This window comes from Panthera onca, chromosome B4 (assembly GCF_046562875.1).
Source record: "Panthera onca isolate mPanOnc1 chromosome B4, mPanOnc1 haplotype 2, whole genome shotgun sequence".
In the NCBI taxonomy this organism is placed as follows: domain Eukaryota; kingdom Metazoa; phylum Chordata; class Mammalia; order Carnivora; family Felidae; genus Panthera; species Panthera onca.
This window is the reverse complement of record NC_138345.1, coordinates 136,208,255-136,233,492: the sequence shown is the minus strand read 5'-3', so window position 1 is coordinate 136,233,492 and position 25,238 is coordinate 136,208,255. Positions and strand designations below refer to the sequence as shown.

General features: G+C 52.0%; 1 protein-coding gene across 2 annotated transcripts in view; it reads right to left on the bottom strand.

Moving 5' to 3' along the window:
• Positions 1 to 25,238, bottom strand: part of SAMM50 (SAMM50 sorting and assembly machinery component) — a 32,739-nt gene that overhangs the window by 6,280 nt on the left and 1,221 nt on the right. Inside the window, exons 2-14 of one of the 2 annotated variants that reach the window (XM_078449356.1) lie at positions 21,999 to 22,109; positions 18,776 to 18,877; positions 17,012 to 17,099; positions 15,058 to 15,164; positions 14,075 to 14,205; positions 13,747 to 13,834; positions 12,243 to 12,371; positions 11,744 to 11,815; positions 10,950 to 11,036; positions 8,336 to 8,406; positions 6,061 to 6,128; positions 1,421 to 1,567; positions 598 to 739 (exon numbers count right to left, since the gene is read on the bottom strand). In XM_078449356.1, the coding sequence (XP_078305482.1) occupies positions 598 to 739; positions 1,421 to 1,567; positions 6,061 to 6,128; positions 8,336 to 8,406; positions 10,950 to 11,036; positions 11,744 to 11,815; positions 12,243 to 12,371; positions 13,747 to 13,834; positions 14,075 to 14,205; positions 15,058 to 15,164; positions 17,012 to 17,099; positions 18,776 to 18,877; positions 21,999 to 22,109 (1,343 nt within the window). The remainder of the gene's footprint in view (positions 1 to 597; positions 740 to 1,420; positions 1,568 to 6,060; positions 6,129 to 8,335; positions 8,407 to 10,949; positions 11,037 to 11,743; positions 11,816 to 12,242; positions 12,372 to 13,746; positions 13,835 to 14,074; positions 14,206 to 15,057; positions 15,165 to 17,011; positions 17,100 to 18,775; positions 18,878 to 21,998; positions 22,110 to 25,238) is intronic. The other variant, XM_078449357.1, reaches the window with a different exon arrangement.

Below are 25,238 nucleotides of genomic sequence, written 5' to 3'. Positions count from 1 at the left end.
AAGTCACGCACCAGAAACACCTCATTCCATTTTAACAAGCAGGATCAATAATGCCTCACCAACTCCTCCAGCCAGACCCGGACCCACGGAGGAGCCCTCATTATTTGGCAACAGTGAGTGCAAACAGGGTGAGAAGGGGGATGGGAACACGTCACATTTTTCCTCCAGACTGGATGGAGGAAAACACCATGGAGAAAAATATTTTTTCTTTTTTTTTTAAGTTTTTTAAAGTTTATTTATTTTTGAGAGACAGAGAAAGAGAGAGAGAGAGAGCATGAGCAGGGGACAGCAGAGAGAGAGAGAGAAAGAGACACAGAATCTGAAACAGGCTCCAGGCTCCGAACTGTCAGCACAGGGCCCGACGCGGGGCTCGAACTCACGGACCGCGAGATCATGACCTGAGCCGAAGTCAGACGCCCAACCGACTGAGCCCCCAGGCGCCCCTATTTTCATTGTTTTGCTAGCTATTCAGCAATTTTCTACTAAAAATCTTGACTCTTAAAGGCCACGGACAAAATGATTAACCAGGTGCAAACCAAAACAAGATTACTAGCCGGTACAACAACGTAACCGCGGGGAAGAACTCTGAGCACTTACCTGTCCCCCTTCTGCACGCCCATGGGGACACAATAATTAAGTTCCAGCCGGGCGATGTTGCCGAGCCTGAGGACGATCCCGGCACCGTAGGACCAGCGGATGCACTCAGCCAGCTTACGAATGTGAGCCTTGGGGCCCTCCCCTGGAAACAGGAAAGAGGAAAGAGGAAAGAGGATGTGACCTCACGTGAGCTGTCCTCACACAGGCCCTGGCTCTCTTCCCTGCCATGTGGCCTAGCTATTCAAGGAGAACACATGAAAGTGGGTCTAGGACTGAAATCAAGAGAGGGCTGGGGAGCATACTTCCTCTCACTGCCCCGGCAGCAATTTTCCGGGCCCAGCACATACTGTCCCCTTGGCCTGAAAGGGCATTTCCCCAGCCCCCGACCACCAGCACACCTCCTGCTCCACGCCTCCATCTGAGGGCCTGGTCTTCCAGGCAGCTCTCCAGACACCACTTCACAGCCCCCTGACCGGATGCGTTGGCCCTCAGTCTCCTCCGCCCCGAGCCCCGTGAGGAGGAAGCAAACCCAGCTCAGCTCTGTGGCCGTAATGACCAGCACAGAGCAGGTGCTCCAGAAATGTCTGCTGAGTGAATGTGTAAGCAGATTTTTGCAGGACAGCCTCTGATGACGATTTTTTCACCCGTGTTCCATTCACCAATTTTGTTCTGAGCACCACGTCAGGCGTCGTCAGGAGTTTTTGTAAGGCGAGGCCGTCTCTAAACGTAAAGACTACGAAATCTAACACGGAGGCCACGCGCGCCATGCTTTAAACACAAAGGCCATGGTGCCGCGGCGGTCTGCGAGCCCCCCAGGCCTTACCGTAGTTGAGATTGCAGAGATTCCCCGCGTTGAGGAAGAAGTGTGTTCGGAAGAGTTCTCCGAAGCCGCCCTGGCCTGGCCGGAAAGGCAAGGGGGTGTACAGGTGCAGGCCGCCGGCCCAGTACGCTTCTCCGCCCAGGTAGTCTCCTAGTCAAGGAACAGGTGCAGAGAAAACAAAGGCTCACGCGTGCAGAATCACATTGAAGCCCCGCAAGCTGTACGAGCGAGGGGTGTGTGTGTGTGTGTGTGTGTGTGTGTGTGTGTGTGGGTGTGCAGGCCACACACTGCGCAAGCTCGCCAAGTCCCCGTGCTGGCCACCTCACTTTGTTTCTTTTATTTTCCTCTTTTTAAAGTTTATTTCTTTACTTTGAGAGAGTGAGTGCGCTCCAGAGCGGGGGAGGGGCAGAGAGGGAGGGAGAGCGGGAATCCCAAGCAGCCTCCCTGCCGGCACCTGTCGGTGCAGAGCCTGACTCGGGGCTTGATCCCACAAACTGTGAGACCACACCCCAGGCCGAAATCAGGAGTCGGGACGCTCAACTCACTGAGCCATCCAGGGGCTCCATGCCGGCCTCACCTGGTGCATTTCTTTCTCACCTGGTTTATTTTATAAGCTTGGAGTGGAAGAACGATGCTAGTGTCGTTTAGAAAAGGACGACATGAGAAATGTATCCTATCTGTAGAGTACTTGGGGTGAGGCGAGAGAGCTCACGGAAATCGCCTTTCCTGCGACTGCTAGGTTACCGGATTGCGGCCACCCGGCAAAGAAAGTGGATTCCTCTGCCTCAGGTTCAAGAGCACAACACGGGCCAGCACGCAGGACGGGGCTCTGCGGTGTCGGGAAACGGCCGTCCGTGCTCGTCATCAGAAGGCCCAGCACGCCCAGTGCCCGCTGTGCGGGGAAGCAGCAGGCCCAGCTCCACATGCGCAGGGCAGGGGCCCATGGCCGACGGTTCGTAGCCACCTACGGTTTGCTCGCTTCTTTCTGACTGAGGTTACTTTTGCCAAAATTGAAGGCTATCCACTGAGATATAAATGTATTATTTCTAAAAAATGCTCCCATCCAGTCCTTTTTAACTATAAATGACTATGATGTTAAAGCAACAAGAAAACAAAAATAACCCTGAACGTTTATACTTTGTTGCAAGACACTATTTGTAGAGTCTTGCTCAGTACTCTTTAACACAAAATGACGGAATCACGAAAAAGAAAACTGGGCCGTCTCCAAGACTAACCTCAAGGAACAACCTGCTTGTTCATCCAAAGACCAGCCGTCTCCTCAGTCCCTGTTCTAGTACCGACCTTCCAGAGGGAACAAAAATGACCAGTGACAGGAGGTCAGCTGTGTCTGTTCGCCAGTTCCCAGTAACTGCCCACCTTTTAAACAACCTATTTTATTCGGGTCATAAAAGTAATACACTCATTGCAGAAAATCTGGTAAGTCTAGGGAAGTAGAGACAAGGGGAAGTATCTTTTCATTTCTTTTTTCTAATGCTTATTTATTTTTGAGAGAACGTAAGCAGGGGAGGGGCAGAGAGGGGGGGACAGAGGATAGAAGCGGACTCTGCACTGACTGGCAAGCCGACAGCAGTGAGCCAGACGTGGGGCTCGGACTCACAAACCGCAAGATCACGACCTGAGCCGAAGTCGGACGCTCAACCGACTGAGCCACCCAGGTGGCCCCGTCTTTTCATCTCTACTATTAAAACACTCAATCAGCTAACATGCTGGTGTCTTTCACCCAGTGAAGTGTGAGGAATCCTTCAGAAAATGAAATGTGAGTCATCACATACATACACGTATAGTTTAGTCCTGCTTTTAAAAAGCTGGTTTAATAGTTGGAAACGTGATTTCAATGCCTGAATAATCACTTGCGTACCACACTCACCTGTTCCCGTCTACTGCCATACTGGTGTCTAATTTCTGGACGCAGGTGGACACTAACCCGTGGAGTCCCCTGTGCGCACATTTAAACCCTTGTCTCGCAGTACAGTATGCACACAGCCAAGTACGCACGTCCTAAGCACACAGCTCGGTCAGTTTCCCCACGGGGGACACACCCAGACTGGGAAACAGGCGTGTGCAGCCCTCAGAAGGCTCCGCTCTCCTTGCCGACCACTCCCCTGCTGTCCAAGGCACAGATCGCTGCAGCCTGTCTCTAAACTTTACGTGGATCGAATCCCATCTGACGCCTCCCCTGGGCCTGGCTTTGCTGTTGTTGACTTTGCACATTTCTGAGGCTCATTCCTGCGTATTCGGCCAGGGGCTCTTGCTCACTCAGCCTCCTCGCTGGGTCGTAGTCCACGGGGTGAAGATACCGCTATTGCTCGCCCACTCTAGGGTCGACGGGCATTTGGTTTCCAGTTCTCAGTCTGGAGTTGTTATTAACAGTCCTCGCACATTTTAGGCTCTTGATACGGACTATGAAATAGCAAACTACTTTCACTAAAAGTTATACAATTTACGTTCCTGCCCATAGACTCTTCCCAATGGTCTAGCTGATTGGGAACCATGTGGACTGTCATTGTGTTTTAATTTTCAGGCACATGATAAACTTCTAAACTTCCATAGAGTCACTATATAATACTTCCTTGTAATGAAAAGGATAACACTACCCCTGATATGTTACTTCTCTTTAAAAAAAATGACACACTAATAAACTACTCTAGAAACAAGTGACAAGAAATGTATACCCTGTCCAAAAATGTAGGCACAGGGCAGCCATTATTTGTCACACTATAGAACGGAGACAACAAAGATACTAAAAGAACAGTTCAGAAAATCAGGGCCCAATACTTTGTAATGGAATAGCACACATCCGTTTAAATGATGTTTTTCAAGTTTTTAGTAACGTGCGGAAATACCTCGGATAGAGTGTCGATGTCGGAGAGGGTTCTAGAAAACAGGAATTCTCACACCCTGCGGCACAAGTGTGGCTGAAACGGGCTTTCCAGAGAGCAAAGCAAAGCTTTAAAACATTCAAAATCCTTGACCTAGCAATTCCACACCTACACCTTCACATCATAGAGTAAAACTTAGGAGCACAGAGACTCAGCTTATTCACGGATACACTGTTTCCTAATCGTGCGAAAAAAGACGACCTGAATGTCCAACGCCTGGGACGTGGTCTGGAAGATAAGAGTATGGCAACGGGATGAGATGTGCGGACGTGAAAACCGACCAGAGTTTTGTCTCCCCGACTCACCGCTCGCGGGCGTGCAAACGCCGTGCCGCCTTCTCGGAAGACGGTCTGGCAATCTCGTACGAACGCAACACACTGTTCCCCTCTGACCCAGCAACCACTCGAACTGCTATTTCCCCAGGTCAGTCGAAGGCTGTGGTTTTATGTCCAGACAAAACCTGCCCGCGAACGGAGACGGCGCAGACACGCAAGGACCGCCGCTCAGCAGCAGAAGGACACGAGCAAACACGCCGTAAGAGACCCGGAGGAACCTCGGGGAGGCCGGTGTGAAAGGGGCACGTACTGTAGGATTCCAACTACGTGAGCCTCTGGAAAAGGCCGAACCGTGGAGACAGGAGGCGGCTCGGGGGTCGTCAGGCATGGGGCGGGGGAGGGTGGAACTCTGGAGGGCGCCGTAACGGTGGCTGCGTGCCAGAACCCAAGGGACGCCACAGCACACAGCGGGAGCCCGAATGCGGACGGGGGATTTAGTGAGAATGCGTCAGTGCTGCCTTACGACGGCAACTTGACCTCGGGGTTGTGAGTTCGAGCCCCACGCTGGACGCGGAGATGACTTGAAAACTAACGCGAGACGCCGGTCATCGAGGACGCTAGGGGACGGACGTGGAAACTCTCTGTACCTTCTGCCCAACTTTTCTGTGAACCTCGAACTGCTCCCAAAGACAAAATCTACTCATTTAGAAAAGTTACAGTATGTTTAGTAAGACGAACAAAAAAAAGACGAAGGTTATTAAAAACGACGCAGTACTCGTTCCCGTAAAACTCTTCCTCGTACGCGTTCCTGAGGGCGGTGGGGGGAGCAGGTTGGAACGCAGCGGGTGGACGGACCAGAACACCGGCGCGAAGGGTGCTTGTTTAGACGACAGACGCTCACGCGTATCATCGCTGGGGAGCGGGACCACGGGTCGGCGCGGAGCGTTTTTTTCCTTAGATTTTCCCATTTTTCCGCAGTTCCCTCAACAATTACCTGCCCGCGCCTGCCGTGGGATACACGCCGTGTCAGGTGTGAATTGCGCCGTGGGGAAACGGGAGCGTGTGATGCTGTGGGAACCGGAACAGAGCTGACCCCTGAACGACACGCTGCGAGCCGTGCAAGTGCACTTACACACAAATGTTCGCTAAGTACAGTTTTGTAAAAGTGTTTCCTCCTCCTCACGATTTCCTTCACAACCCTCTCTTTTCTGCAGCTTCCTTTAGCGTGAGGATAGAGTACGTGAGACACACGACCTGCAGAGTAAGTGACGACTGACTGTTACCAGTGAGGCTTCCGGTAGGCCATTCGTCGTGGAGTCTTCGGGAAGTCCAAAATTATTCTCAGATCACCTGCGCTGGGGGGGGGGGGGGGGGGTGGCCTGCTTTGTTCAAGGGTCTGGCACGCACGCTTTCAAAAATGCGACGTGACCCTAATTTCGGCGCGGCGGTACCGTGAGCAGACACTGACCTTCGCTCTGTGGCCCCACGCTGTGCATGCTGAACCCACGCACACTGGTCGGTCCTCCGAGGTAAAACCTAGAGCAGAATGGCAGATGTCACGAGGGGCGCCTGGGTGGCTCAGTCGGTTAAGCATCCCACCTCGGCTCAGGTCACGATCTCACGGTCCGTGAGTTCGAGCCCCGCGTCGGGCTCTGGGGTGACAGCTCAGAGCCCGGAGCCTGTTTCCGATTCTGTGTCTCCCTCTCTCTCTGACCCTCCCCTGTTCATGCTCTGTCTCTCAGTCTCAAAAATAAATGTTAAAAAAAAAAAAAAAAAAAAAAAAAAAAAAGAATGGCAGATGGCACAAGAAAGTCACCAGGGGAAAACCTACAAGCTACAATGAAATGCAGAAAACACTCGAGTCACTCGAGTGAGGCTCACGTCTCCTACTGGATTGTCAGCGACACTGTCACCTGGCAAAACTTGGAAGGACTGGGAAGACTCACAGGAGTACTGGGGCATTTCATAAAAATCTAAACCAAAATCTAAACAAACACCTCAAACTTCTGGGGGATATAAGTGAGATAGGAGGCACAAATGAAGACCTCTCTATAGAGATGAGGGACAGTGTGGACTGTCCATTATAAAGGAATTATCTACTGTCTATAAGAATTCATTACGTTACAGCTCTGTTTCAAAACCACCTCCTATGTGCTCAGTGTGACATTAACTTTTAAAAAGGCAAGACAAAAATTATACAATAGTACAATCCCAACTTACAGAAAGCGAAAAATAATACTAAAAGAAAACAGACCAAAATAGAATTATTGTTACTCTCGGGGCGCCTAGGGGGTGCAGTTGGTTAACTGTCCGACTTCGGCTCAGGTCATGATCTCATAGTTCGTAGGTTTGAGCCCCGTGTCGGGCTCTGTGCTGACAGCTCAGAGTCCGGAGCCTGCTTAGGATTCTGTGTCTCTCTAGCTCTCTGCCCCTCCCCTGCCTGCTCTCTCTCTCTCTCTCTCAAATATAAGTACACATTTAAAAAAATAATAAAACAAAAATAAAACAAAACTTCATTTTGTTCAAAAATAAAACAAAAAATCATATTCTTCACAGGGTTCCTTAGATGCAAACAATGAAACATTAAAATGTAGCTTCCGAACAATTTCTCATGACTTGGTGAATGGTTTACTCCGCAATTTCTTTAAAACTTTTTAAAAAGCAGGGAGAACACAGGGGCACCTGTTTTGGCTCAGTCAGTGGAGTATGTGACTTTTGATCTTGGGGTTGTAAGTTCGAGCCCCATGTTGGGTGTAGGCATTACTTAAAATGAAAGTCTTTTTTTTTTTTTTTTTTTTTTAACGTTTGCTTATTTTTGGTAGAAAGAACACAAGGGTGTGGGGGGTAGGAGAAGAGAGAGGGAAACACAGAATCGGAAGCAGGCTCCAGGCTCTGAGCTGTCAGCATGGAGCTCAACGTGGGGCTGGAACCCACAGACCATGAAATCATGACCTGAGCTGAAGTCGGCCGCCCAACCGACTGGGCTACCCAGGGGCCCCCAAAACTAAAATCTTTAAGGGGCACCTGCGTGGCTCAGTCGGCTAAGTGTCCAACTTCGGCTCAGGTCATGATCTCATGGTTCGTGGGTTGGAACCAGGTGCTGGCAGCTCGGAGCCTGGAGCCTGCTTCAGATTCTGGGTCTCACTCTCTCTCTGCCCTCCCCCCATTCATGCTCTGTCTCTCCATCTCTCTCAAAGGTAAACATTAAACAAATAAATAATCTTTAAAACAAAATATAAAACAATTAAAAGCAGAGAGACCACAAAGGCGTATGCAAATTGTAGTATGTTGACAACATAATGTGCACGTGAATGCACACACGCACACACACACACACACACACACACACACAAGCACACGTCCACAAATAACAGACTGGAAGGAAATAATTCCAAATGTTAACTCTGTTGATCACCGAGCAGGATTTTTTTTTTACTTCCTTAAATGTCTATTTTTACGTTTCTGCAACGCGCGTGAACTATATTCTCTCATGCTCAGAAGGGAATATAAGATTTTTAATACTATGAAGTGAGTTAACTCCCTCCCCATCAAAAAAGCAAAACATATTCAGCATGAGGTATGTTGGATATTTTGAAGTTAGCTTAAACATAAAAACTGAAATAAAATTTAAAATATTCCCTCTCCCAAATGGTTAAGGTTCTCTAAAAGCACTTCTAAGAAACCAACCAAAAAGAGCCAAAGGCAAGCATGTGCAAGATACCCACTCGCTCATTACTCCTTACCTGTCGGCAATACTTGAGGGCTTATCGCCAATGGGCACCAACATCCCACCCCAGAGAGATGCGGAAAACACCTGCAGAAACACAGACACACAGCCGTTTTCTTCCGCGCCCCTTCCTGGCGACGAGCCCCCTGGGCTGGAAACCACACCAAGATCTGGCCACGAGCAGGTGCAGAGCTCTGCGCTGGGGGCTACACGCCGGGAACATCTGGCTTGGTGACAGTCTTCTGTGGATACTCCGAAAACCTGCCACTTCCAATTTCAAAGAAGACACAGGAACACAAGCAAACCCCAAGCCCAAAGCCCCAGCAGGGCATGGCTTCCAGGGCTTTGATTCCAGGAGGGGCGAGGCTGAGCGAGGTGGGAGACACGCCCCACGTGGCCAGGGGACGGCGCCTTTCCATGTGTCCTGATCTCTAGCGGGCCCTTCGAGCCCCCAGCAGCGCTCCCCGCTTCCTACGGGCGCCCGTTCACCCTGACGGTGACACCAAACTGGGCCTCCCTCCCGGAGGAAACCAGTGTCACCTTCACGGCGGTGCCCAAAGCCCTCTGCCACCTGGTCCAACCTCTGTCCTCCCTGCGCTCTCCCTCCTCCTCCTCCTGTGTGGCCCTGGCAGACCCTGGCTCATCCTGGAACAGGCCCCACCCAGCTCGTGCCCAGACAGCCTGCGGCTGGCTCCCCGCTCTGCCCTGGGTTCTGCTGCCTCACCCAGGATGCCTTCCCGGACTATCTTACAGAAGACAGCACCCACTTGGGGCCGCTTTTTCTTTACTCTGTCGTCTCATTCCTCAGGACGCTCGCCGCCTGCTAAATTGTACACACACACGGACCTGCTTGTGGGTCTCCCTTCACTAGAACGTGAGGGGGCAAGAGCCGCGTTCTACTTCCTGAGGTACTTCTGGTGCCCAGACGGCGCTGGGCAGCCGATACAGATGTGGTGGGTGAGGGGTGGTGATGAGTGACACCTAGAGACAAGCACAGGAGCTGTGAGCACCGAGCAGGAGCCCCGACCTGGCCCGGGGGTCAGAGGAGGCCTACAGGAGGTGAGCCTGTGCCAAACTGTTAACAAGGCTGGGATGAGAGGCCAGCCAACAGCAGAGAGAAGGGACCCCAGCAGAGGACAAAGTACGAGTGCCTGGACGTGAAAGATCCTCGTCCTTCTGGGAGACGGGACGTAAGTTTAGCAGAGCCCAAGTACGGGGAGAAGGGGACAGAGATGGGACCACAGACTGCGTGCCCCATCAACAGCACCCCCTTCACGCAGGACAGCAGTACCCCACGGCTTGCATTTCAGAAAGACCAGCACGTCTGCGGTGTGGAGGAGAAGGGGGAGCAGACATTGCCCAGAAAAGGACATCCCTGCCATGGCGGGAAAGAGCGGCATGGGATTTGAGTGACACTGAGCGGCCCGAAGAGGCGGGACCTGGCGCCTGGTGGCCTTCAGGGCGAGGGCTCTGAGCGGTCAGGGCAGTCAAGGGCAGTCAAGGGCAGCTGGGCGGACAGGTGTGTGAGCCAGCGGACTCGGGAGCCCGGGTCAGGTACAGATTTGGGAGGGAGGGAAGAGCTGGTTTCAGACACGCCGAATTTGAAGCGTCTGCGAGGAGGAACACAGTCAAAAGGCCTGGCAGCACATGACGCGGGGGGGCGGGAGGGAGGACCGTGCCCAGCTCTGGGAGCACGGCACAAGGACGGAGCTGCAGCCCCAGGCGGGACGAGACGCCCCAGGGACCGTGGCTGCGTAGGACCTCTCGCCGAGAATCCAGGGTGAGTGTGACAGGCCACGACAGGACTCCACCAAGAGGAAACGGAGGGAGACCACTGAAACGACGGCACCCAGTGATGATGAGGTCACGGGCTGTGGCGAGGCCCGGGGAGGGGACCTGGAGCAGCTCACTGAACCGGACAACAGCGAGGCCACCGGACCAGCAGCAGCAGGAGAAAGGCAGGAAGGAAATTCAAGGAGTGATGAGCCCAGGCCTGGCCGGAAGCAGTGATAAGGGACTTCAGACACAGACCGGTGTATCATTTCATTCACGCTGGCTCCCCGAGTTTTACGGTAGCAAAGGGCACAGGTCGGGGGAAGGGGGGGCAGGGCACAGAGAGCTGTCCCCAGTCCCCGGGGCTCTGGGAGGACGGGAGAACACGTCAGGGGCTCCTGTGCCTCGGTCAGAATCCGGTCACTTACTCCCCATTCCTGAGCAAGTCAGGAGAAACCAGACCAAACTGGATTAAAGATCTAGAAAAGAAACTCCTGGAAGCGCCCAGAGCCCTGCAGACTCAGCAAAATAAGGTGAAGACTCAGAATTTCTATGGAAGTGACCTTAGGAGGGAAAGGAGGCACATTCCTCTGTCCTCCATACACGTTCCCACGACGGCCCCGAGCTGACAAACGGGGAAGCTGCTCTCCTGGGTCCCGCATAAAATGGCTGACGGGTTCCTTATAAAGAGAAAAAGGATCGCTTCTCCCCAGAGTTTCCTCAACCCTGGCTAGGTTGAAAAGGTCAAGCACGAATGTTCTGCGCTTGTGGTCTGGGTCACGCCTTCACTACCTCGGACCTGAGCTCCTGACAACAGGGGACAAAAATGCAGGTGGCCGTTCCGGCTGGACACTCACTGAGTCGAATATGAGCTGTTTATTCAACTGAAGCTCGAAATCTTCTTTGATGAAGCTCACGTCCCCTCCGGTGTAGCCGGCCAGTTCCTGTGGGAGAAGAATTCGCAGGTCAAAACGGAGCAGGCAGACTTAGGCCCAGGCTTCGACACCACGTCACCGCGAGGGCTCTTTAATTTTGTTGTTTTGTATTTTTAAACGGGCAAGAGATCGCTTCTGTCTGTCTCCTAGAAGCTCGATTCTAGTTGTTCTAGAAGGTACCGGGGGACTGTCAGAAACGGAGAGGCCTCAAACTTAGTGAACAGCTGCACAGTGACTCCCGTACGTGAGCGAGAAAGACCGGCAGCCCGGCTCGTTTCGCCCAACCAGCGTTTGGAAAACAGAACTCGCCCATCGTGTACAATTCGGCCCGTCCCAGAAAAAATCTGATTTCTCGCTGGTCCTCTCATCCCGAAGGCCAGGCGGACAACCAGGGTGCCACCCGGCCGGCATCCACACTCTCTGCCTTGAGGTGTCTAACCAGCGCCAAGGGACTCATTCGGCCCACTCACAACCCTCCTCCCGGCCTAGGAAGTGACCCCAGCCCCGAGGCCAGAACCCCACCCCCGCTCCGTCTGTGGACGCAGGACACGGCACTACGGGGAACGGGTCCAGAGCCGACACCCCCTCCAGCCGTTCTAGAACAATCTCCATAATTAAAGGAAGGCGCGCCGTATACAGAATGTGCCTCCCGTGTGGGGCTCTCTCCCCTCCTGGGTCACCGGCCAGCAGGTCACACGCTGCGAAAGGAAGGGTACCTGGTTAACTTTCAGCAAAGCACCTCTCCTGGGCATGATGGAGGAATTCCGGGAGTCGATGACCATCGCGTGCTGGAAGAGACGCGCGTGCGCATCGGGCATTTCGCTGTGAGTGGGCGCGTCGGGCCACAAGGAGCGCTTCCTGAGCACCAACCTCAGACTGGGCTCCCGGCCGCACCCCTCGCCCTATCACGTCACTTTGTCGTCAGAAAATCCCTCTGGGAAAGCAGCACCTCGTCCCTATTTCACAGCTGGGGGGGCCCGCAGGGTGGGGCAGACCTCTCAAGGAGCTTGACCCTGACCTGAGTGACCTCCGCCAGCTTCCGGCTACACCCCAGGACCGGCTCTCAGGCACACCTCTGCCGGCACCACTGACGGTGCCCACAGTAACAGGGGCGGTGCCACCAGCCGCCCAACCCACGGCCCTCCTCGGTCCCCGGTGTCGTGGAGACTACCCTCCCAACGCCTGCGAATCGCAGTGGGACGGGGGAGCCCTTACCGAAAGAGAGGACTTCAGCGAGTGCCCGCTTTCCTTCCGCACGGCGAAGGACGCCGCCCTCGAGAGGCAGCCCAGCTCCCGCCACACGCCGTCCCACTTGACCGTGTGGCTGGTCTTCCAAATGGGAAACTGTAAGCACACACGGGGAGTCGTCCCCAGTGGGGCCTCAGGAGGAGGCGTCGTCACACGGCCAACCAGTTAAATACCTAAGATGCGTTACTTTGAACGGTGGGCAGGAAGGGCAGCGGGAGGGGAGAAAGCGGGGACACGGGAGAAGGACGGGGAGAAAGCCTGCGGTCCCCGGCACACTGCCGGTGGCCTCCGGAGAGGGCAGCGTCAGCCGGGTTTGGGGGGGGGAGAAAGCCTGCGGTCCCCGGCACACTGCCGGTGGCCTCCGGAGAGGGCAGCGTCAGCCGGGTTTGGGGGGGGGAGAAAGCCTGCGGTCCCCGGCACACTGCCGGTGGCCTCCGGAGAGGGCAGCGTCAGCCGGGTTTGGGGGGGGCCCTTCCCCACCCTGCACAGGGCGGGAAGGCGTCTGAGGGCTACTCCTGTCACACAGGGCAGGTGGCCACACAGAGAATCAAAAAACGGAGCTACAAATGCTCACGTCGCGTCCTGAGCCAGCGGCCGCCGGTCCGCCTCCGTGCCGGGGGCTTCCCCGACCCTGGTCTGTCTGCGAGGCTGAGGAGCCCGAGTGGCCAGCGTCCCCCGTGCCGACAAGGGCCGAGCGGCACGGCAGCGCTCAAGCCCCGGGGGTGACGGCAGGGCTCCGGCAGGGGCTCTCAGACCAGAACCGCCAGGGAGCAGGCGGGGAGACGCCCCAAGATGCTGGTTCGGCAGGCCGGCGGGCCCGGGAACTTGCATTTCTAAGCAGCTCACGGGCGAGGCCATGCCGCCGGTCTGAAGGCCGCCCCTGGAGAACTGCTTTTACTTGGCACCGTGTGCCGTCTTTCCTCGCTAACCGAAGCCCGAGCAGGAGGGGAGGAGGCGGCACGAGTGTAAAAAGGAAGGCAAAGAGGGCAGGGTCGTCAGGAAGCCAGAAAGTGGTCCAACGGCAGGAATGCCATTGGCTGCACTTCGCCACATGCTGCTGGAAGCACACTTCAGGGCGAACCAGTGAGGGAGGCCCTCGGGAACCTGAAGCGACCTTCCGCCTCTCAGAAGCTGTCGGCCTCAGCACATCCACGGGAGGATGAGCACACGGCCCCACGGGAAGCCAGGAGCGCGGCCGCCACGACGGAGCCGGGCCACTCTCCGACCCCCGGCAGTCCAAGCGTGGCCCGTGGCAAGGCGCCCGGCCGGGAAAGCAGCCGACAGCAGAGGGCCAAGGACAGAGGGTGACCCCGGCCGCGACGCGCACGCTGCGAGAGCCAGCCCGCTGCCAGGCCTGCCCGCCCCCGGCCCACCCCCGGCCCGCCCCCACTTGCTGACTTTGGCAGTCAGCCACGCAGGCGCCTGGTCCCCCACGCAAGCGCACGAAAGGGAAGGGCGGGAGGTTACTCACGCTGTACTCGGCCGACACCCCTCTGTCCGTCTCCCGCAGTGAGCTCCAAGGGAACTGGCCGGTGACTTTATACAAGTTTACAGAGAAACTAGGAGACAACGGGACAGAGCTTTAACAGCTGAAACAGGGATTATAACTTGTACACGTTTAAATCAACAGACTTAAAAATACACTTCTGGGGTTCATCTTCAGGAGGAAAGCTACGGCACGCTGTGACAGGGCAGAAGCGTCAGCCGATCCTGTCAAGTGTCTTTTTGCAACCAAGGCCTCTACTTTAACTCTTAAACCAGCCAAGCCACCGTACTCAATGATCTATTTGGCTTCCTACTTTCTTTCGAAGTTTCCAGGCCGTGGTTTGAAGAAGGACAGGCCATACGAAGTTTCTTTCGTTCCGTAGGAAAACTGAAAAGTCACCTTTTCTGCACGGCCTAGAAGATTAGGGAGTTTGAGGCCAAGCACCTAAGAGGAACAGAAAGACAGCTGTGGTTTAAAGGGGAGGAATGGCAACTGTTAAGAAGGACTCTGCCAAGGGGCCCTCCTAAACACAGGACAAAAATGCAGACTGAAGGGCTTGCCTTTCATCTGGAATTGCTTTTACTCATCAAAACACGCCTTTGTTGGGGGCGCCTGGGTGGCTCAGTCGGTGAAGCGTCCGACGTCAGCCCAGGCCATGATCTCGCGGTTCGTGGGTTTGAGCCCTGCATCGGGCTCTGTGCTAATGGCTCGGAGCCTGGAGCCTGCTTCAGATTCTGTGTGTGTGTGTCTCTCTCTGCCCCTCCCCCGCTCACGCTCTGTCTCTCCTTCAGAAATAAACGTTAAAAAAGAAAAAACAAACATGCTGAGTGCATGTGCTCCCCACATACGCTTGATGACGACAGACAGGCCCCACTTGCTAACTGCGAAGCCGGGGAATCAGGAGAATTTGAACTAGAAAGCTTAACACAAACACCCCCCAAATCGTCCCTAATGAACCACTGACGTTACTATCGTCGTCAAACAATCTATAACGTAACTCCGGTCGGGATGGGTGAAGCAGGTGAGGAGCACCGGGGGTCCGGTGCGTGGGGCTGCTGAATCGCTGCCTCGAGTGCCCACGCTAAGGTAGCACGGCACGTTAACTAACTGGAAGCATAATTAAATTAAAGACTACAACATACTATGATCAATTCTAGGAAGATCGCTGAGAATCCACGCATTAGCCCGCAGAGACGGCGGTGTGTGACAGAGTCTTAAACCCACCCTCAGTCTTGAGAACCGGCACACTTTCAAAGCTCCTAAGTGAAAGTTCCACCGCAAGGAAGTACATCATACCATACTGCCTTCGTTGTTCCCAACCATGGTGTTGTAACTGCCCGTCAGTCTCCGCAGTTCGGTTACTTCAAAGGTAACGTCCAACCCGTTTGGAAGGGCGTCATCACCTAAGCGTACGAGAAATACTGGTCAGTAGGACAGCTAGAACCCGTGGTTTCACTTAGGTCCCACTGCTAACAAGGAGACAGAGCCTTCTGAAGTCAGTGTGCTTTACGATCTTCGGAAAACACACCCTCTATCTTTAAGTTTGAGAACACTCCGACACAAAAATCACAACGTGCTCCTACACCTGAAAAGCTGTGTCTGGCTCCTGTGGCAGAAGAGACCAAAAACAGTCAGACTTCGCTACAAGGAGGGAACTACAAGCAGCAGGATGTCTCAGCACACGTCATTTGCTGAGGGCATTTGCTAGGGGTCCTTGAAAACACGTGGGGCCTCAGTGCAACTGACATTAAATGCAGAATTCCTGTGACCAGAGGGACTGCGGCAACCCCGAAGGACGACCAAGCAGTTCAGCACAAATTAAGAGGCAACTGTCCTCGTCCTCTTGCGGAGCCAGGGGTGTGGTGCCTGCGGGGTGATTAGAGTCTGCAGCTGCCTCGGTGCCCGCCATGTGCCCCGGGGTGCCAGGGAGCAGGGCCGAGCTCTGCAAGGCCTGGGGGCCGCTCACAGAAGGGCAGGACCCACCCTGCCACCCTGGCTGGGCAGCGGCCACATGTGGCGAGCTGCCTAAACACTGGCTCCTGGATCCTCAGACACAGGCCAGGGTGCAGCCTTGGCACCATTTTTTTTTCTTTAAATCAATAGACTTCACTGTTGCGAGAGGCATTAGGTTTATAGAAAAATCAGGCAGAAAGTATAGAGAGTCCCCATAGAGCCACCCCCACCCCGACACACTTCTGTCTGCGATCATCTTGCATCGGTGTGGGACGTCTGTCACAAGTCACACATCAATAGCGAGACATCAGGAGGAAATACAGGGAGATCTGCACGGTCCCTTCTCGGTGCTGTACATCCTAGAGGGTCTGACAGATGGTTGATGTCGAGCACCCCCGCCACAGAACCACGTGGAACAGTTCACTGCCCTAACCGTTCTTTTTCACAACTTCCCGGGTAATTCTAGCGGGCAGCCGGGGCGGAGAACCCGACGGAAGCGCCCCCATGGACCACATGCATGTCACGTTTACGACAGGCAGGAGAACGCAAAGGCTACAAGCTGCCAACAAGACCTGCCAGGAGGAGAGCACTCTGGAGTAGCAGCAAGGGCCACTTGGGTCACTGGGGCAACTTGAGCCTCTCTGAGCCCTGGTTTCCTTATCTGGAAACACGTTTCCTGCAACGACACTAGTCCCGGGCCCGCGCAGAGGGCAGAGCCTCGCCCGGGGCTCTCCCCGAGGGCACAGAGGAGCTGGCCGCCCCGGCCCTGCTCCACCGGACTGGAAGGTCTGGCGCTGGACTCACCCTGGTACCCAGCACAGGGCCTGCCCGAAGCAGGCGCTCATCGGTCAAAGAAGAAATGTTGACTAGGTGGACAGGCTCGCACAATGTCAAACGGCAAACGAGCAAAAACGAAAAAAGGGAGATCTTGATTCCTGGCGCCCTCCTGTTGAAAGCACACGTGTAGGTGGAACCTGTCTGCCAAGAGCCCATTCGGACACCTGCTGGGCCGGGCTACCTCGAATGAAGCCTGGCCCCCTTCCTCGCGATCCTTCTCAGAAGGCCTGCACCATCTACAGGTTCAGACGACAGTATCTTCAAAGTTCACCGGTCTTCCCTCAGCCTGACATGAAACTCACCACCATCATCCCAGTTACTCCCCTGGGACGGCCAACTACCTATGTGCTCGATACACCTCCAGGAGCAATCTACGTCCGGCCACACGTACAGCTTTCATGATCCCGCGGGATGGGCGGGAGGGGAAATCAGAGACACTAGGCCAACAACAGGTAGGTACCTTGACACGTGTCGATCAAAACATCCACTTGTCTAAATATTCCCAGGCGAAGCAATTTCTCCCGGGCTTCGTGAGATTTGCGCATCACCTGTGAGAGAAGGAAAAGAGACTGTCTTCCTCTAGTGGCCAGGACGGAGGTTTAGTGCTTGGTGCCGAGCCACCAAGAAGAGAGCCCCGCTGAGACGGGACGCGTGAGGGGACGGACGAAGCACTGGAGGAGGACGACCAGGTATTTCACCCGGCAGGTGGGCATGAGTGCCACAAAAGAGCTCTCCATGCAGCGTCAAAAACGAAAGGTCCAGAAACAAAGCGGTTATCACGGAAAGGCTGCACAAGGAGCCCCAGCCCCGCTACCTCTGCAGAGCGAGCCCGGGGCCGGCAGGGGTGGGGATACCTACCTTTCACCTCAATGCCCTGGGGACCATCACACTGTGCTTATGTATTACCTTAATCTCTGTTTTTAATGTTTCTCTCTTTATTTTTGAGATTGCACGTGCGTGTCAGGGGGGCCAGAGTGGGAGACAGAGAATCCGAACCAGGCTCCAGGCTGTCAACTTTAGTCTTTTTTTTTTTTTTTTTTTTTAACATTTATTCATTTTTGAGAGTGAGAGAGACAGACCATGAGCAGGGGAGGGGCACAGAGAGAGAGAGACACAGAATCCGAAGCAGGCTCCAGGCTCCGAGCTGTCAGCAAAGGGCCCGACGCGGGGCTTGAACTCACAGACCGTGAGATCATGACCTGAGCTGAAGTTGCTTACCCGACTGAGCCACCCAGGCGCCCCTAAATAGCAATTTCCTTAAGGTGAGAAAGGCCAAACAGCTGGGTCCTGATGTGGGGAACAAAGGCAAAAAGGAAACGTAGATAGAACTAAAATTCCTTACCACCTGCAGCGCACTGACAAACACCTGAGGCAGGCAGAGTAGAACATTCCTCCAGGAGCTCCCTAAGGTCTCAATGTTAATGCTTTGCTGGAGGGAAAAGCCACCTTAGCTTGACCTCAGCCAGGCCTCCAGTATCTTAGGAATCCTCTTTAGCATCTGAAAGTCCTTTTGGAAACCCCCCCAACTCCCCCAGTACGTAACCAGTCACTCCTCACAATCCTGGGGCAGCTCTTTCTGCCCACGGGTCCTTGTCCCCACGCTTTAATAAAACCACCTTTTTGCACCCACGACATCTCAAGAATTCTCTCTCGGCCAACAGCTCCGAACCCCAACAGTTTCCCACATCAGGTACTGACAGGGGCCACCTGGAGGAGGCTGCTGGGGACTCTGCCCGGACATGTCCAATGTGGTTCCAAGGGCCGAGAAGGACAGAAGGCGCCCTCCAGGGAGAGGACCGGAGATGCTGACATCCAGGACAGAGACCAGGGGATAAACGGAGCCAAGGCCGCAAGGTGACAGCAGGAGTGGCTAACAGCGGAGCACCCACCACACGTGGGAGCACGCTGGAGCACCGGGCGGGGTGCCAGGGAGAGAGCCAGCCGTGGTGCCTACGACAACGCTGGGGGGCGGCGAAGAACACGGGACGGACCAGCCTCTGGGGCAGGAGGGACCAGAGACGAGGGCGCGTGCAAACACACATTAGGTTTGCGGGAGGCGCTCGGGGGGGACTGGGGAGGCTCAGCCTGGGCGCACCCAGGCTCCCCTTCAGGGTGGGGGGCAAGGTCACGCGCAGAGAGGCTGGGGCGCAGCTCAGTGGTTTGAGACAGACGCGGAGGTTCCTCGGGAGGGAATGGGAAACAGGGCCAAGCAGAGAGAACTTGCCTCGATAAGGTTTTTCGCCTTAAAAACATCTCCAATTTCACATATGATGAGATCATCTTTGGTTCTTCCGAGTCCATCAAAATGAACGTGTTGAACGACCACCTAAATGTGACAAAGGGACACTGATTGTCATTTTTTTGTTTTAAATGCCGTTTTGGTTTTTTTCCAATTGCAGTGGAGATAACATACAGTGTTATATGAGTTTCAGATGTATAGTGGTAATTCAACACTCCCACACATTACGTTGTGCTCCCCACAGTAAGTGTCTTCTTAGCCTCCTTCACCTATTTCCACACATCCCCCCCCCCCCCCAACCTCCCCTCTGGTGACCATCAGTGTGCTCTCCATGGTTAAGAGTCTGTTTCTTGGGGCGCCTGGGTGGCTCAGTGGGTGAAGCATCCCACTTCGGCTCAGGTCATGATCTCGCGGTCCGTGGGTTCGAGCCCCACGTCGGGCTCTGTGCTGACAGCTCGGAGCCTGGAGCCTGCTTCGGATTCTGTGCCTCTCTGACTCTCCACCCCTCCCCTGCCCACATCTCTGTCAAAAATAAACAAACTTAAAAAACAAAAAAAAACACCTCTGTTTCTTGGTTTGTCTCTTTTTGTTCATTTCGCAAATTCCACATACAAGTGAAATCATGTGGTATTTGTCTTTCTCTGACTTACCTCACTTAGGATTATACTCTCTAGTTCTGTCCACATCCTTGTAAATGTCAAGGTTTCATTCTTGTTGTCTGAGTAATATTCCAGTGTGTGTGTGTGTGTGTGTGTGTGTGTGTGTCCGTCTGTTGAGGGACATTTGGGCTCCTTCCATAATTTGGCTACTGTAAATAATACTGCAGTAAATGTAGGGGTGCACGTATCCCTTAGAATCAGTGTTTTTGTGTTTTGGACGTAAATACCCAGTAGTGCAATTGCTAGATTATAGGTTAGCTCTGTTTTTAACTTTTTGAGGAAGCACCATGCCGTTTTCCACAGTTGCTGCACCAAGTTGCACTCCTACCAACAGTGCATGAGGGTTCCTTTTTCTCCACATCCTTGCTCACACCTATTATTTCTTCTGTGGGTGATTCTACGCATTCTGATAGACGTGAGATGACATCGCAATGTGGTTTTGATGTGCATTTCCCTGATGATGAGTGATGGGGAGCATCTTTTCATGTGTCTGTTGGCCATCTGGATGTCTTCCTTGGATGTCTGTTCATGTCTTCTGCCCATTTTCTAATTGGATTATTTGTCTCTTTTTGGTGTTCGGTTATGTAAGTTCTTTGTCCATTTTGGATACTAACCCTTTATTTGCAAATATCTACTCCCATTCCATAGGTTCTCTTTTCATCCTGTTGATGGTATCCTTTGCTGTGCAGAAGCTTTTTATTTTGATGTAGCCCCAACAGTTTATTTTTGCTTTTGCTTCCCTTGCCCCAGGGGACCCATCTAGAAAAAAATTGCTACTGCTGATGTCAGAGAAATTACTGCCTGTGCTCTCTTCGAGGATTTTTATGGTTTCGGGTCTCACATTTAGGTCTTTAATCCATTTTGAGTTTCTTTTTTGTGTATGGTGAAAGAAAGTGGTCCAGTTTCATTCTTTTGCACATAGTTGTAAAAGGACACTGATTATTAGGTATGAGACACAGCAAGAGATCAAGGCTAAAGACAAATGTCTGAAAAGTCAGTCAAGGATTTTTTTTCAAGTTTAATGATCCACCCTTCTTCATTCCAGACTTTATTTATTTTCCTGCCTTGTTAGAACAACTGGTTATCTGAACCTATTTTTTGCCAGGTGTTTACCTCCTGTGACTGACACTTACAAGGTCTCTGTAGCCAGGTGATCGCTGATGCTACGACCTCCAACTTAATAACTGCACATCTTGCTAGAGTGGTTGTGCGCATTTCAAGAAGCATGATACATGCTGGCTCAGAGCCTCTCACCTCCCTGTCTGTAGATGCTTACTTAATTCATTTATTCAGTGACAGTGCACTGCACCGATTACCTACAAGCCAGGTCTTATTCTAAACATTGAGGGTATAGTAGTGAACAGGACATAAATTCCTGAGTCAACGGAGCTTACCTTCTAAAGGGGCTTGCAATAGACAAGTTTACAGTTTAGTAGATGGCAATGAGTAACAGAGAAATAAAGCAGAGATAATAGCGGATATTAAGGAAATGCATAACTGAGGGTAATCAGAATATTGCAAAAGGTCTTCATCATATAATCACTGAAAACGTGCTTACACTTCTGCAGCTGGATTTAAATTTCAAAGGGAGCAAGGTTTAGGAAAAGTTTCACTCTTTTTTCTGGACACAGTATAAACTTAATTATAATTTGGGTCTGTCCTTGAAATGCTTAGGTTTTTGTTTTGTTTTTTTAAATAACATAAATATAAAAATGTCTGTCTAAACTTCCCCAGGTAGAATGCAAACTGGTGCAGCTGCTCTGGAAAATAGTGTGGAGGTTCCTCAAAAAATTAAAAATAGAACTACCCTATGACCCAGTAATAGCTGCTAAGAATTTACCCAAGGGATACAGGAATGATGATGCATAGGGGCACTTGCACCCCAATGTTTATAGCAGCACTTTCAACAACAGCCAAATTATGGAAAGAGCCTATATGTCCAACAACTGACGAATGGATAAAGAAGATACGGTTTATATATACAAGGGAATGCTACTTGGCAATGAGAAAGAATGAAATCTGGCCATTTGCAGCAATGTGGATGGAACTGGAGGGTATTATGCTAAGTGAAATAAGTCAGGCAGAGAAAGGCAGATACCGTATGTTTTCACTCACATGTGGATCTTGAGAAACTTAACAGAAGACCATGGGGGAGGAGAAGGGGGTAAAAAAAAGTTACAGAGAGGGAGGGAGGCAAACGATAAGAGACTCTTAAATACTGAGAACAAACTGAGGGTTGATGGGGGGTGGGGGAGAGGGGAAGGTGGGTGATGGGCACTGAGGAGGGCACCTGTTGGGACGAACACTGCGTATTGTATGGAAACCAATTTGACAATAAAGTATATAAAATAAAATAAAATAAAATAAAAAAACTATTTCTCTAAAACCAGAAGCTATTTTTCTAAAAATCACCAGCCTTTCCAAAACAGTTGGCTATAAACTCTTCTTCAATGAAGGCACTGAGACAGGTCAATCCTCTGTCTCCCTGGGGTCTACGGAAGCCAATGTCTCTGGCAGTGACTTCATCAAGCACTTCAACAAAAACTCACATCTTTGTTTTCGAGAATCTCCTGTTTAGCCTCAGGTTCAACCTCAACAAACTCAGCTTCTTCTCCTAATGCCCCGAAATCAGGTCCATTGGCTGGAAGAGGCTCCAAACTCTGAAAGGGAGGGAGAAGACACAGTTAAATAAACTTACACAAAAACACAAAAATCTCTGGGGCGTCTGGGTGACTCAGTCAGCTAAGTGCCTGACTCTTGCTTTCGGCTCAGGTCACGATCTCACAGCTCAGGAGCTTGAGCCCCCCGTCGGCTCCACACTGATGGTGCGGAGCCTGCATGGGATTCTCTGTCTCTGCCCCTCTCCTCTCGTTCTCTCTCAAGATAAATAAATAAACTTAAAAAAAAAATTTTTTTTTTTGGTCTTTTGAGTTTTGTCTTTAGATGGTGTTCCAGAAAGCTCGGTACTGTGTTTCCCTCTGTTGAGTGGAGGCTGGGGAGAACAAGGCAGATGTAAATACTGCTGACGTACAAGCCCCGGATAGGCAGTGAGCCCTTGGTGGCCAGTGTATTACTCGTGACTGTGTCACGAACTGAGGTCTATGCGACTATGGCTGTTCGGTTCTGGGTACCTAAGGCCCATCTCAAGAAAAAAGTAGTTCAAAATAAGATGCCACATTTATCAAAGATAAAACAAATTGTTTTGGTGTTATAGAAATTACCCTAATTTTTTTCATCCAGATTGGATACAGCCTGGGATAGGATAAGTACGCTGGCAAACCAAGTTGCTAAAACATATTTTGCTGCGCCCTGAAAGTCTCATTCACACATTAAAAGGAGCTGCGTATGTTCGTAAAATGTGCCAGAAAGCAGTCACTTGCTGCAATCTGAACTGACATCGTCTCAAAAGCATTAAAGCAACTTCGAAGTAAGAACTGCACAGGCTGTGCCTGGTATAGGACTTCCAGGGGGCCATGATAATCCAATAGAATGTTTGAGAACACACACACGGTATTACATGTTTAATATGGGGACCTGCCTAACTACGGGGACTCCCAGGCCCTCCTGGGTATGGATTCAGGGCCAGCGTGGCACCGGGAAAATGCACAAATTTGCAGATTTGGAGGAACACTGTCCTAACCAGTATCTGGCTGCTCCTTGCTCCACCAATTCCCTACAAACAGGTGCTTTCAAAGCGCACAGAAGCGTTGGACTCTGCCAGCGTGTGCCGCAACGGAGACTCTGGGACACCATCCCCTTTTCCCAGGCACAAGACAGACTCTCGTCGGTACGTCCTTCCTCCAGCACGTCACCGGTTCTCTGGAAAGGTAACGACCTGGCATGTCCTCTTTTCCACTCCTGCTCTAAAAGACTGTGATGGCCCTCAAGAGTGCCTGCAGACAGAGAATCCAACGAGATTCCTTAGCAGGGCGTGCGAGCGACCGCCACCAGAAGGCCCACACCTGCTCCTCCAAGTTCAACCCCCACCACTCCCCTGACCCTTACGCGCACGTCTGCACGCACCTTGGAGAAGAACTTTCTCCCTAAAACGATCTGCCTTAAGTGTCATGTATGTGAGCCAGGCTTCTTGGGGCAGAACCTGCCCTTCCCGTAGTGGGACACCTCTAGGTTCTGGAAGTCTGTGTTACTGCCTGCTGAGCACTGGGCTAACAGCCGGGGATGTAGCAGTGAGCAAGACAGACTGAGCCCTTGCCTCACAGCGGCTGAAGCGGGATATTTACGTGAGTGAAAAGGGAAGACCACGCTGGACAAAGAATAGATCATTTATTTCATATCGTCATCTTTTCGTTTTTGTTGTGCGATACTTTTTTTAATGTTTATTCTTGAGGGAGGGGAGGAGAGAGAGAGAGAGAGAGGGATAGGAGGAGGGGCAGAGAGAGAGGGAGACACAGGATCCCAAGCAGGCTCCAGGCTCTGAGCTGTCAGCACAGCACGCGGGGCTTGAACTCACGAGACGGGAGATCGTGACCCGAGCTGAAGTCAGACGTTTGACCGACTGAGCCACCCAGGTGCCCCTGTTGTGCAATATTTCAAAAAACTGAATCATCACTGTATTTCTCAAAATGTTAACTAATTGAAAAAGTAACTTTTTACCTGCGCCATTTCACAAATATGCTTCCTGTATTTAAGTTTACACAGTGCAAAAAAGTATATTAAATTTGTGCAAACTGTGCAGAGTATATACTATGGTTAGGAACATATGCACGGAGTCACTCTATTCGATCTGAATGCTTAGCAAATACGCACAAGGTGCATAGTCCATTACGCAAAAAAAAAAAAAAAAAAAAAAAAAAATTCCATTACAGTTCCTGAAATTTCAAAGCATGAAATATGGCCTACCAAAGATCTGCCACTCCCATTTATACCCTTTAATCAGAATGTCAAACTTTGGGGGCGCCTGGGTGGCTAAGTCGGTTAGACGTCCGACTTCGGCCCGGGTCACAATCTCGCGGTCCGTGAGTTCGAGCCCCGCGTCGGGCTCTGGGCTGATGGCTCAGAGCCTGGAGCCTGCTTCTGATTCTGTGTCTCCCTCTCTCTCTGACCCTCCCTTGTTCATGCTCTGTCTCTCTCTGTCTCAAAAATAAATAAACGTTAAAAAAAAAAAAAAAAAAAAAAAAGAATGTCAAACTTTGGAGGCACCTGGGTGGCCCAGTCAGTTGAGTGTCCGACTCTGGCCCAGGTCATGACCTCATGGTTTGTGAGTACGAGCCCCGTATCAGGTTCTGCACTGACAGAGCAGAACTTACCTGGAATTGTCTCTCTCCCTCTCTCTGCCCCTCCCCCATTTGTTCTCTCTCTCTCTCTCTCTCTCTCTGCCCCTCCCCCAAGCGGACGGCGCACGTGCTCTAAAAAATAAATATTAAAAAATAAGAAAAATAAGAAAACAAGACTGATATTTATAGTAAACACCACCCGCCAAACATAAAATGCCTTCTCGCTGCGAATCCTGACCGAAACGTTCAAATAACACTGGCCGGTGGCATGTGCCGTTCAAATCAAAGAACATTTCTTGCCAACACATGAATCAAAGGAGCAGCAACGTTAGCGTCAAAGGAGCTCAATGAAAGCAGAGATTTTTGTCGTTGTTTTCTGAATCGCCAGCGCCTATAGCCATGCCAGGCACCTAGCAGACCGCCGGTAAATGTTAGGGTAATAAATGAGCGGAACGTTTGCTTTGCTGGAGAGGGATGCAAACCAAGTCAGATGCGGCTCCTGTTGAAACATCTGGAAACTTAGACTGGAAAAGGGTAAGGCAAAAATCCAAACAG